A 13890-nucleotide genomic window follows, 5' to 3' on the forward strand; every position below is an offset into this window, starting at 1 on the left:
TTATTAATCCCTAAGTGCATGACCTTGCACTTTTCACTATTGTATTTCATCCTATTACTATTACTCCAGTTTACAAGGTGGTCCAGATCTTCCTGAATAGTATCCCTGTCCTTCTCCGTGTTAGCAATACCCCCCAGCTTTGTGTCATCCGCAAACTTTATTAGCACATTCCCGCTCTTTGTGCCAAGGTCAGTAATAAAAAGGTTAAATAAGATCGGTCCCAAAACCGATCCTTGAGGGACTCCACTAGTGACCTCCTTCTAGCCTGACAGTTCACCCTTCAATACGACCCGCTGGAGTGTCCCCTTTAACCAATTCCTTATCCACCTTACAACTTTCATATTCATCCCCATCTTTTCCAATTTAACTAACAGTTCCCCATGTGGAACCGTGTCAAAGGCCTTACTGAAATCGAGGTAAATTAGATCTACCGCATTTCCTTTATCTAAGTAATCCGTCACCTTCTCAAAGAAGGAGATCAGATTGGTTTGGCACGAACTACCTTTAGTAAATCCATGTTGCAATTTGTCCCAATTACCATTGACCTCTATGTCCTTAACTACTTTCTCCCTTAAATTTTTTTCCAAGACCTTACATACTACGGACATCAATCTAACAGGCCTATAATTACCCGGATCACTTTTATTCCCTTTCTTAAAAATAGGAACTACCTTAGCAATCCTCCAGTCATACGGCACAACCCCCGAGTTTATCGATTGCTTAAAAATTCTTGCTAACGCGCTCGCAATTTCATGCGCCAGTTCCTTTAATATCCTCGGATGGAGATTGTCCAGGCCCTCCGATTTTGTCCCATTAAGCTGTTCATGTTTGGCCTCTACCTCAGTTGCGGTAATATCCACCTCCATATCCACATTCCCGTTTATCATCCCTCCATCATCGCTAAACTCCTCACTAGTCTTATTAAAAACTGAGGCAAAGTACTTATTTAGATATTGGACCATGCCTAGGTTATCCTTAACCTCCATTCCATCCTCAGTGTATAGTGGCCCCACTTCTTCCTTCTTTGTTTTCTTCTTATTTATGTGGCTGTAGAACCTTTTACTATTGGTTTTGATTCCCTTTGCAAGGTCCAGTTCAATGCGGCTTTTAGCCTTCCTCACTTTATCCCTACATGTTCTGACCTCACCAAGGTAGCTTCCCTTGCTAATCCTGCCTTTCTTCCACTCCCTGTAAGCTTTCTGCTTTTTCCTAATCCCCTCTCTGAGTTGCTTGCTCATCCATCTTGGCCTACAGCTCCTGCCCATGGTTTTTTTCCCCTTTCTTGGGATGCAGGCTTCCGACAATTTCCGCAGCTGCTACTTAAAGTAATTCCAGGCCTCCTCCGCATTTAAATCCACAAGTTCCTCCGTCCAATCCACTTCCCTAACTAATTTCCTTAACTCTTTAAAATTAGCCCTTGAGAAGTCAAAAACTCTAATCCCAGATCTACATTTGTTTATCCTTCCATCTAGTTTGAACTGAATCAGCTCATGATCACTCGAACCAAGGTTGTCCCCTACCACCATTTCTTCTACGAGGTCCTCACTGCTCACCAAAACCAAATCTAAAATGGCATCCCTTCTCGTAGGTACTTCAACTACTTGATGAAGAAATCCATCCGCTATCACATCCAGAAAAATCTGACCCCTATTATTCTTGCAAGCACTCGTCCTCCAGTCTATATCCGGGAAGTTGAAGTCTCCCATAATCACACATTTCCTCTTTGTGTTTACTTCATTAAAGACATTAAATAGGTCTCTATCCATATCCAAATCAGATCCCGGTGGTCTATAGCACACCCCAAGCACTATCTCAGGGGAAGCTCTAGTTGCTTTTTTACCCAGTGTGATTTTTGCCCAGACAGACTCTGTCTTATCCATTTCATCGCTTCTTATTTCATTACAGTTAATCTCATCATTGATGTACAAGACTACTCCATCACCTTTGCCTTTCTTCCTGTCTTTTCTAAACAGCACATAGCCTTCAATACCTGTACTCCAGTCATGAGTACTATTCCACCAGGTTTCTGTTATCCCTATAATATCCGGTTTCACTTCCTGCACCAGTAGCTCCAGTTCCTCCATCTTGTTACCTAGGCTCCTCGCATTAGTGTACAGATATTTTAATTTTTGGCGTTTGGCATCAGTGACATTCTTTCCCCCGTCGTGCACAGACCTTCTACCACCAGCATCACCCGTTACTCTGGTTTCTACTCCACTATTCCTCCTTGGATCAATTCTTTGGTCCGCAAGGGTATCCCCTCTCACTTTGTTTACTTCCCTCTCCAGGTTATATTCCGGCGTGGAGATCTCCTGAACATCTCCCAACCATCTCCCCCAACTTCCTAGTTTAAAGCTCTCTTGGTGAGGTCGGCGAGCCTCCATCCTAGAATTCTATTTCCCTCCTTACTTAGATGAAGTCCATCCTGAGCGAACAGTTGTCTATCCGTAAACGCTTCCCAATGACCATACATCCCAAAGCCCTCCTTATAACACCAATGCCTGAGCCATCTGTTGATCGCCATAATCTTGTCACTCCTTCGTCGCCCTGCTCTAGGAACTGGCAGAATCCCACTGAAGATCACCTGAGCCTCGATTTCTTTGAGCGTCTTCCCCAGTCTGGCATAGTCCTCCTTGATACAGTCCAGTGAGTAACTAGCCGTATCATTCGTTCCCACATGAAGGACAATCAACAGATTCTTTCCCGCTCCCGCTAGGATCCTATTCAGCCTCAGGTCCATATCCTGTATCTTAGCCCCTGGCAGACAGCACACCCTTCTGTTCTCCCGATCAGGTCTAGTTACAGGCCTGTCTATTCTTCTCAGTAAAGAGTCTCCAATCACGTAGACTTGCCTTTTCCTGGCGATAGTGTGATTCTCCGGTCTATCCCCCACACCAGCTGGCCGCAAGTCCTCTTGATTTGTATTCGCCCTTACAATCCTCCTAGGGCTCATATTTGGTGTCACCTCCATTGACTCCTCCCCTCCTTCTGCAGGACTAGCTGCTCGTCTCTTTTTCCTTGCCCTCTCTCCTTCAGCAGCCTGCTGTGCTCCATCTTCATTTTCCAACTCAGCAACCTGTTCTTGAGTTCTATTTCTCCATCGCTGGCCCGTCTTTTCCTCTGCCTGGTTCTCCTAGTCACATGCTTCCACCGTCCACTTTCCTCACCCAGCAGCCCCTCCTCAGAGTTCTTTGGTCCTGCTTCTATCCGCTCGTCTGAGCTTATCCCCTGTGCCTCATCATGTCTGTGTTCCATCATCTGCTCAAACCCCCTTCTAAACTCAGCCAGAGTTTCCACCTGCATCACCAGTCCCCTTACCTTTTCCTCCAGCAGCTCTATCAGGCGGCACTTCATGCAGACAAAACTCCTTTCAGGTGCCCCCTCCAGGACCATGTACATGCCACAGCTACCGCATCCGGTCATCCTCAGTGTGTCTCTACCTGCTGCCTCTGCCTCAATCATACCCTTCCAATTCTGTGCCTGGCAATCCACGCCTCACACCGCACCACAGGCCACCAACAAGCACTGGGCTGCTGGCAGACCCCTGCCCCTTCCCTTGTCTGACTTCCTGGTTTCTCTGCCTTGGTCTCCCCTGTAACCTCCCCCTGAAAACTCCCACTGAAACTCCCCTGTTAGCAGCTCTGTTTGCTGGCTCCTGTGCCGCTGCAGCTGTCTGTGCTGCTGCCTGAGTGCCTGGCTCCTTATATAGGACCCCTAATCAGGTAAGCCCCGCCCCCAACTCCGGGCTCAGCCTCGCTCCCAGCACACGGCCCCTAGCAGCCTGCACGCACACACACTCACTCACACACAAACTCCACAATACAATCCACAAACTACAAAAACCTGCTCCTCCAACAGAACTCCCACTGAAACTCCCCTGTTAGCAGCTCTGTTTGCTGGCTCCTGTGCCGCTGCAGACCTAACAGTCTCTGCTTCCATCTCTACTCTTTCTAGCAATGTTTGAACCTCTTCTTCTGATGATCCAATCTGGTCAACATCATCAGCAAAGCATAAATGACTAATTTTTCATCCACCAATGAGTACATCATCCTGTAGGTTTCCATCAGTGGCTCTTAAAATTTCTTCTAGATAACTATTGAAGAGGGTTGGTTATAGCATGCAGACTTATCTGACACCTATCTTCAAGTCACTGAGTGGATGGAAGCAGCACTAAGGAAGTCTAACTGAATTTAAGGGGAAGTCTAATTAATGTCTCACTTTTGAATTTCTTTGGAATCCCAGAAAGGGCTCATGTTGACTGGTTATCTGTTCTGTGATTTGTACATATATGTAAGAGGAGAATATTGAATATGATATTAGAGTGAAATATTTTCATTACAAGAAATCAGATCTTTTGTATTTTTCATCATAATTCCCCTTTTGCTTTACATAGAGGAATCTGTATTTCTGGATGCTAAAATAGCAGAGCTTATTTCAAACAAAAATGTAGCTAAAATTGAAACTATTCACCGGAAAATATCAACTTTGAGGATTATATTTGATTCCCTAATTGGAAAATTTGAAATAAAAAAATTGTTTCAAATCAACATTAAAATGAAATTACATGTTTTGTTTCATTCTGATTTAAAATATTGTTTTGTTTCAGTTTGGGAAATAAAAAATAAAATTTCAGTTTTTGGATTCCAGTTAGAAAACAATAAAAGGTTTGCAAATTGGTGCTTTCCCCACTTTCACACACTTCTTTACCTTCTGCTCCATTTCCCATTGGACAAAGGAGGGAAAAGTACAAAAGTGAGAGAGAGGATAAAAAGAAATGAATTAAAAAAAAAATGAAAGTTGAAATTTTTCAGTTTCCAGAAATAAAAATGTAATGAAATGATATTTTAAGTTGAAATAAAATGAAAAGTATTGTATCACTTTGATATTTCAAAACTAAATTAAAAGTTTTGATTTTTAAATGTTGTTTTGATATGAACCAAAATTAACATTCTTCTTTCATGTCATTTTGAAAATTCCTTTAGAAAACCCAAAACTTTTTGGCTGAAAAATTTTGAAAGGAGATTTTTCTTATAGAATTTTCTATGGCAAAAAACTGAGTTTCTGACCATCTCTACTACATATACTACTGGGGCAGCCCTACGATATCCCAGGTAATCAGGGAGCATTCTTTCCATTAATAATTGTGTCTAATGAGACAGCATAGATGCCTATTTTTTAAGAAATAGGGTCACAGGCATACACCTACTCATTAGTATGCAGTTTAATACATGAGTGTAATAGTATCTACAACTGAAATTATAAGGAAATTCTGGAGTCAGAATATGATACTTCATGTTGGAATTTGGCCCAGCTATGAAGCCAAACATCCTTTTGCAAAAAAACGAATTACAGAACTTACTGAAGACATAGTCTCATTACCATACAATCTTAAGACCCAGTTCAGGAAAATCTCCCTAGTCAGGAAATCTCCCTAGCACATGCTTAAGTGCTTTCCTGAATCAAAGCCTAAAAATGGATGTAACATAAATTAATAACATGGAGAAGAAAACAGGTATGGAGAGTAATGGAGGACAAGAGTTACAATAACAAGACAGTGTCATAACTTAGAGAATAATGCAGGCATCTACGTGAGTTTTTCAGTTGTGATTTTGTTTGGGAGAAGCCAATGATTGAGCCCAAAAAGTTAGCATAAAAATGGCTGCACACTTTATGGGTTTCTCTAGATAACAGATACTGATAGCTTCAAAGGAACCATTAGAACCCAGTTTAGGTGCATATAGAACACAAGTGCCATCAGTAGTGTGAACAATCCCATTTAAACATCAGTGAGACACGTCATACATCAAGTACCTGTTTTGGATACTTCAGCCATGTCTCTGGAAATCCCTTGACCAGTGGTTCTCCTGCTTCACTCGTGTCCATTGTTTCAATATTGCCACTTTCCAAGGAAGATGAGGAACCTAAAACCATCTGTGTAACAAGCGTGTGGTTCAGATCCACATGAAAATCAGCAGAGATTTTCCTGTTGTCCCTGATATCAAACAGAGCCACGCTTACAAAAAAAGGCTCAATCTAGAGATAAAAATCAGAAACAACTTGATTAAAATATAATACTATCAGAAGGCAAGAGGTTTAAAATCTATCAGTTCTACGTCCCATGTGCCAGACTGTGCAGATCCACCAGAGGATGTAGGGTGCAAGAAATTTCTCCCACCCTTGCACCACTGTGCAGGTGCAGTACAGGTTCTTAGTCTTTGAACTCCAGGGGTGCAACTCTAGCTCTGCCTGCAGGGCTAGACTACCCAGAAAGGACTCGGAGATGTAGAGCATAGTGATAGCTCTGCCTGCACCTCAAGCTAGCTAGCAGAGCTGGAATCACAAAGGGCAAAGCAAACACAGCATCACTTTCTGAGGACATCGCCGCACTCATGTTCTCCCTACAACCTAAGAGGCACTCTGCTTACCTCAAGAACAATATTTCCAGGAGCTCCTGCCAGGGTGCTTTGCCTCCATACCTTCCTACACGTGGCTAGTGGCTGCACTGCCTTGATCTCTCTCTTTATAGCATCCCTTTGCAAATGTGCATGCAGTAACAACAATAAAGAACTTTGTTGACACAACGTTGCCATTTTGTCACAAGTCTTGCAATATTTGGCGTTTGGTTCTTTTTAAAGCCCCAGCTCCTAGAATTCAGTGACTAGGTCAAAATCTCAGCTTTCATTTTTTAAAAAAGTGTCTAGCCTTCATGGCTGCAGAGAAAAGCATGAAAACATGAACCCTGTGGTTCAAAAAACAGAATGCAAAGAAAAAGACCAAACATTTATTTCATTGGATTTTTAAACCAGTTTCATGAGTCTGAGGGGCCTGACTCATGATTTCTGAAAACTTGGGTTTGACAGTATAGTTGGCATCTAAATCAGAAATGTGATTGAGAAATATGCAGACCAACAAGTTCACAGATAAGGGTTAAGGTTATCAAGTGGATCCCTTGAGAAACATATTTCACAAATGTCCTGACACAAGAGGCTTGGCTGCAGTCATTACAGTTTACAGCTGCTTTGCATTGCTCTGTGGAACACGGAATCTGACCCTTAATGAAATTATGGATGCAGGGTGCATTAGCAGATAATCAGGTCTATGCTTTCATAATTCTGGACTGAATTATTGCATCTCCTTGCTACATCCATCATTACTTTACTTCCCCTGCTGCTTTCATTCTGCTGTAAAAATACTGACCACTGTATGCTGACTATGCACCCACTATAGTGGTGATCTGCAAATGAAAAATCAATGTCTCATATGTAATGGATGGAAGCTGAATTGCCAGAACACGGATTTGATAAAATATTTGAAATTCTCCTACTTAAAGCAGGAGTTAACAAGATCTAGGGGTTGTGCATTGATGGTTTAGGTTTTCTCTTTTTACAAGAATAAGAGAGAGAGGAGGATATTATAGATTAACTTTTGTGCCTCAATATTTATTGTGCTTTCATGGGTTTATAAAGACTAAGCCCTTTAATCAATAAAATGAAAGTTTGTCTACTTTCATTTAGCTTATATACAAATCCAGTGCTATTTTCTATCTTAATGGAATAATAATCTTCCATCATCACAACAGATATACACATCTCCTCAAGTCAGAGTGAACTACTGGGTTATGGTCCCATTTTGTACAATGGAGGGAGCACATTAGCATTACAAAAACTGTGCTTTATCTACATTGTTGCCCGCTCTACATTGATACCTATTTGTCGTGTGTTTATAGGACCTGATCCAAGGCCTATAGAATTCAATGGGAGTCTTGATGCCAATGGGCTTTAGATCAGAGCCATAATGCAAAGTGAAGAAAAGGCTGACCTAGGTCTTCACAGATTGCTTTCTATTGCACTTAGCGCCACAAAGAATCAATACCTCCAAAACAGTCTATTGCTACATTCAATGTATTTATTAACTGCAGAATGTTGGTCTAAGAACTTCCTAAGTACATGATTAAAGCCTAACGCATATGCACAGGAGAGGGAAGAGCAAGCTTGGAATATGGAAGAAGGAGTTTTCATCGCACCTCCTAATTGCAGCAGTAATACAGACTTAAGGAGTCCCATCCTTGAGGAAAAGAGATATGTATATGCAGAGAAATATACGTAGCTTACATTGGTTACAGGATCATTTTCGTTCTCAGTCACACAAGCCTGAAGATTCAAACTGAGGGATTTACAAGTTATCATGATTCTCTTTGCATCCTTTTCCTCAAATGGTTTGATCACTGAATCTGTTCCTGGAAACTCCTTTTTCTGAAGATTTGAGGCCTAGAATAAACAATTTGGGCTGATTATTTATGTGTAGTATACACAAAGAAATCCAACATTATAAATAAGATGTCTATCTGCATCATCTACAATTGCAGTATCTGAACACCTCACAAACATTAATGATCCATCTCCATGTAACCCCTGTAAGGAAGGACAGTATTACCACCCCCAATTTACAGATTAAGAGCTGAGGCAAAGAGGTTGCCTAAGGTCACATGGGGTGTCTGTGGCAGAGCTGAGAACTGAATTTACATCCCCTGAATTCCAGTTCAGCACCTTGGCGATCAATTTCTTGTAATTTGAAAAACGGAGACCAATTTGAATTGTTTATTTCTCTGTTTAAATGAATGTAGCCAAAACGCTACAGAATATAACTCCAGACATCTGTGTAGTAGATTTCAGACCTCTAGTCTATTGCTGGATAAATATATTTTGATATCACCATATATTTCAGTTGACTTGAATGAGGGGTGTACTGACTTCTGTTTTAAGAAAAGTTTTTATTTCTCAACAAATAAAGGTGACTGTTCCCCATGAAATCACTGGCAAAACATCCATTCAATGAGAGAATAACAAGCCCTGAATCCTGAAGTTTAATGTCTATTAAGCTTCTAAAGATTCTAAAGATGTTCAGATAAATTAAAACCAACCTGAACCTTCCAAATCCCCAACTAAGCTATTTAAGTAGCGTTGGTGAACTTTTCTTCCCATTGCTTATCTTTTCTGTATGCATCTTTGCAGCAAAAGCCAAAATAGGGAATAATCATGAAAAATGCTATTCTTGCAGTGTTTCCAACCCATGAGGAAGTACAAGGAATCTTGAGAGAGCCTGTTCTTGTGAGATTTTCAGTCCAGCTGAGAGATTCAGGAGGTTGAGACATAGTTCAGAGAAGGAACTAAACTTTGGTATTCTTATCCCAGCTGAACCAAGCTTTGGTCCCAGTACACTCATCTAAAAAGCAGATCAGCTATAAATAATGCTACATAATCAACAAATCAGCAGCAACCATCACCAAGATGGGTACATCAAACACTGTTTGTGGGGAGGAGATGCAGCATTCCAAATAGTGTTCAACAGAGATGTGAAATTCTGTTGCATAGGCAAGTACCCAACCTACCTGCTGAGCTCTAAACAACCCTGTTGTTTTTTGGTACTCAAGTCAGTTTGGGCCTCTCTATCTTGAATACCATTAGAAATTAAAACAGAGAATTCTCACTTACAGTTATATCAGGATCTAGGGAGAACAGATTTAGTCGTTCCACATTTCGAGAAGCTTTCACTGTTTCTTCTGTTTCCATGATGTACTGTGGCAATAATTAATAAGTTAGTCTTCTGTATACAGGCATTTTTTCCAGATACAGTTGGTAAAACTTAGAAAAATTATTGATGCTTCATTTCTAACAATAATACTTTTTATTTTGATAGTAGCTATCATCTGAGGAGCCCAAAGTGTCTTAAACTTTAATTAAATCTCACAACATCCCTGTCAGGTAGATGCATTTTATCTCAGTTTTACAGATAGGTAAACTAAGGTATGGAGAGCTTGAGCAGCTTGCCCAAGCATCACAGTGATGGGCCAGGAATAGAACCCAAACTTCTAACTATCAGTTTCCTGGGCCAATATGTGCTGAATAATTTATATAAAAACAAAACAGACATTTTGACTCCATTTTTTCAAACACATGAATTCAGTGATACTTCAATATTATTTTGGAAATTTCAGGTCAATCTGTTTCATAAGTACGACCTGGATCAAATTTTACCCTCAGATTCATGTGCCACTCGTAACTGCAATCACTGGGGAGTTAGACACCCATATATTTGGGCAGACTTTGGTCCTTTATACATAACATATTATCATCTACTTTAGATAAATTTGACATGGTAATATACATTAGATAATAGAGCAGATAGACAATCATAAGCCAGTTGCATTCATTTAAAATAGCTCAACATAATATTTTTATCATAGCTTTTTAGCCATTTGTTACCGTAAATAACCAAAAAAGTAGCTGCCATTCACTTTCTCTGTGTTTGTTTGTTTGTCTGTTTTTAAATTAGCTCATCTTTATGGAGATATCTATGCCACAGGCTGAAGAGAAAAAAAAACACAACACATACTCCTTTCTCCCCAACACTACCAGCAACTTTCAGTGAAATTAGACAAGATAACCAGCAGTACACAGCCAGTTTCCTTGAAACTCTGCAGGCAATGTAGGAAATCTTGCCTCCCTGAGAGCAAAGGTTCCCAATACAGTGATGCTGAATAGAGAAGAGAATGAATACTTCTTGAATAAATTGACTTCAAAGGAGCTATGCTGAATTACTTTAGGAGAGAATATGGCCCAAAACCTGTTAGCATTACTTATGGTTGAAAGCTATTCTGTTTCAGATAAAACTCCCAAGAGCTCTAATAGAAAATAACAGAACCACTTCCTCTTTTGCTTTGTCATGGCCTTAAAACACAAAATGACATGTGCTGGGTTTTAAACCTCTCTTTACATTAGTAATCATGTTAGGAATTGTTTGGTACATGTGACCCATACAGTACTTTATACAGGCACAGCATAGTCAAATGTCATGTTTATTACTTTTGAGAAGTCTGGGTGCAAGGTGCTCTCTGAAGAATCAGTCTCCTCTTGTGGGCAATCATAATTCTCTGAAACGTCTGCAGAATCTTAAAAAGAAAACCATTATGGAGAATGACTGTAAGATTTGTATTACACCTGCAATTAACCTCCAGGTTTAAAATCCAATTCACATCCTATTTATTTGTATTCCATATTTTGTAACTTTTAGAGCTAGGAAACTATCAAGATATACACAGTCTATAACTGTTTAACAGAGTGGTTTTATCACTGTGACTCCTGTCCTTCCCAACCCCATTTCCCACTATTATTTTGCCTCTTATTTTGCCATAACTAAAATTGGATGTTATTCTTTACAGGGTCAGGGTCATGTCTGTATTTGTTTTGTGAAGCATCTAGCACATTTATGGGCACTGCATATACAATAAATAATAATGCTCCTAATGAAGGGGCTTTTTCACTTTTCTCCATCCCTCTTCAGGTAGCACAGGGGACTTACTCTAATCTTATGGGCCAGATCCTCAGTTATTATAAACTGGTGTAACTCCAGTGATGGATTTACACCAGCTGGGGACCAAATCCTAAGGCTCCAAAAACTCCAATGGCTTATCTGCTGTAGACAAATAAATCCAGCATGGGGAGCTGTAGAGAATCATTCTATGTAGCTCTGCAATTCTCCAACTGCAGAAGATCCTTTTTTAATTTTTGTTTCCCCTTGATGATTTAGCCAGTTCTGGTGCAGATGATATGAGTTACTACTAGAACTGGTTAAAAGTTGGAATTTCCCTTTGATGAAAAATTCCAAAAACCTTCAAAAATAAATGTGTTCTCTTTAGGAATGAAACATAGAATTTTCAAAATCTCCCACAAAAGGGAAATTCTGAGCAAAAATGTTTTGAAATAATCAAAACATTTCATTTTGAAAATTTTGAAAATTTAAATTTAAATTTTCAAAATGAAATGCTATCTGCTAGCCCAAGCACCCAAGCTCAGCCATGACTCCCAACTCCACTGCAGGATACTGGGAAGCCTTGAAAGTTTCCAAGGCTTACAAGGGTCTCTTACTGCAGTGCTCTAGCCAGATCTCCCAGAGCTTATATGTCCTGGTTCCACTACAGGCAACTCGGAAGTCCTGGAGTCCATGACTCCAAAACAGTCTGCCTTGTGCGCCGACCCAGAGCCATGGACAATGGAAGTCCTGGGTTCACAACTCTGACTTGCAGTCCACTAGGTAGGCTGCCAAAAAGTGGGACAGTTAGCTGGCAGGTTTCCAACAGAAAACCTGCCTTTCCTCTGTTGGAAAATACATCACAATCAACTCACTCCCAGGGAACATTCTGATTTTGACAAATTGGTATTTTCCAGTAGAAAAAGTTCCATCAGAAAATATCTTCCCAGTGCTATTTGTTACAGCCTCCAGCTACTGATCTGTGGCTTTTTAGCTCAAGCTGTAGCAGCTCATGCTTTTAGGTTCCTGGTTCAATCTCTGGTATACCAGTGAAGAGGGTGGCCATCACATAAGTGGGGAGTTCACTGAAATTTGAACCTGTGGCCTTTGACACTTTGGACAAGGTTTCTTTGAACCAAAAGAGTAAGTAATCTACTGGTGAGTGTGTTACACCTCTCCCTTCAAGCTCAATATACAAGGAATATTAGTTGTTACTCACTCCCAGCTCTAGAGCTTTAGCTTATGCTTTTAAGTCTGAAAGTCCCTGGTTTAATCCCTGGTGTTCTGGCCAAGAGTGTTGTCACCCAGTGAAAGGGCATCAATACACAACTTCATTCACAATGACCAGAAATAAAATGCTAACATATTAATGCACTAAGCCTCTATCAAAATGGAAATTTATAAACAGCTGGGATTTTGCATTTCTTCCAGAAGTAAAATAAATAAATAAAAACAGAAAAAACCCTGTAAAAACAAAAACAAAAACAAAAACAAAACAACACTGACTGACCTCTCCTAAAATTCCTTAAATCTTTCAGACAATATCAGGACAGTAAGTCACAAAGTATACACACAAACACATTAAATGGAAGACCGACAGACAAGACTCAATTTATATAGCGCTACATGTGCAAGGCTGTCACATGACTCACACTGCTTTATTGGGAGCTGTGCTGCTTAAACTCCACATAGCCCTTTGAAAATTACCCCCAAGAGTTAACTGATACTTTCAGTCAATGTAAAAGCTTTGGAGCCATTCTGTCAAAAATCGATACTGCTGTGGATGCAGAATCCTTCAAAGATACTGGCAGTGAAAACAATTTGAAACCAAAATCTGAAGGTGCATTTTTTGTATTCAGAACAAAAAGAAATGCAAATACATTAATTCTTACCAAGTCTCATATCTGTGAGATCTGCGCTTTTCCTCTCCTGAATGGTCCCCTCCGGATTTATTTGCAGGATTTTGTTGAGAGTGGAAATCCAGTCATCCATATCCTGCTCATTTTCAGATGCCAGCACAAAGTATGTCAGGTCATTCATTTTCAGCTCAAAGGCATGTTTCCTAAGCCTGCTATTCTGTTGCACGAAAAAGAAAATAAATAAATAAATTGAAGACAGGAACTATTTTCAAAAGTTATGGAAAATAATCACGTGGAATGGTGGGGGTTTTATATGGCAAACCACCTTAGAACTAATACTCAAGGAAATTTAGTGTCATTAAAAAACAAAACACAAATGACAAATTTTGTGATATTAATGTTCATGAAACATTGTCTTTGCTCACCAGGAGACTGAAGTCCTCTTTTAGCTACAAAGCTGCTACACCATGGGCAGTGTAGCTTTCCTACATAATTTCTGGCAGTACTTGCCTACAGTACCTCACATGTGGGTTGTAACTTATGTGATAAATAATTAAAGCTCTCTGAAGACAAAAGAACAATGCTTAAGACTTGAATAGTGATGTGTTTCAGTGCTGTCTGGAGAGACCACCTCTACAGCTGAAGTCTGCCATACCCATTCAGTCATACAACATTTTGTTGAGATCACCAGAAGGGCACCAATTAGTATTAAATGTAGCTTTTG

The 13890-nt window shown here is 40.1% G+C and overlaps 1 protein-coding gene across 9 annotated transcripts in view; it reads right to left on the reverse strand.

Annotated features, from left to right (window-relative positions):
- DOCK10 (dedicator of cytokinesis 10) overlaps positions 1-13890 on the reverse strand; it is a 240443-nt gene that overhangs the window by 98867 nt on the left and 127686 nt on the right. For all 9 annotated transcript variants that reach the window (XM_050963968.1, XM_050963963.1, XM_050963971.1 and 6 more), the window contains exons 8-12: positions 13200-13383; positions 10863-10948; positions 9492-9575; positions 8112-8267; positions 5812-6033 (exon numbers count right to left, since the gene is read on the reverse strand). In XM_050963968.1, coding sequence (XP_050819925.1) covers positions 5812-6033; positions 8112-8267; positions 9492-9575; positions 10863-10948; positions 13200-13383 — 732 coding nt within the window. The remainder of the gene's footprint in view (positions 1-5811; positions 6034-8111; positions 8268-9491; positions 9576-10862; positions 10949-13199; positions 13384-13890) is intronic.

Source organism: Gopherus flavomarginatus, chromosome 8, assembly GCF_025201925.1.
Source record: "Gopherus flavomarginatus isolate rGopFla2 chromosome 8, rGopFla2.mat.asm, whole genome shotgun sequence".
Taxonomy (NCBI): Eukaryota; Metazoa; Chordata; order Testudines; family Testudinidae; genus Gopherus; species Gopherus flavomarginatus.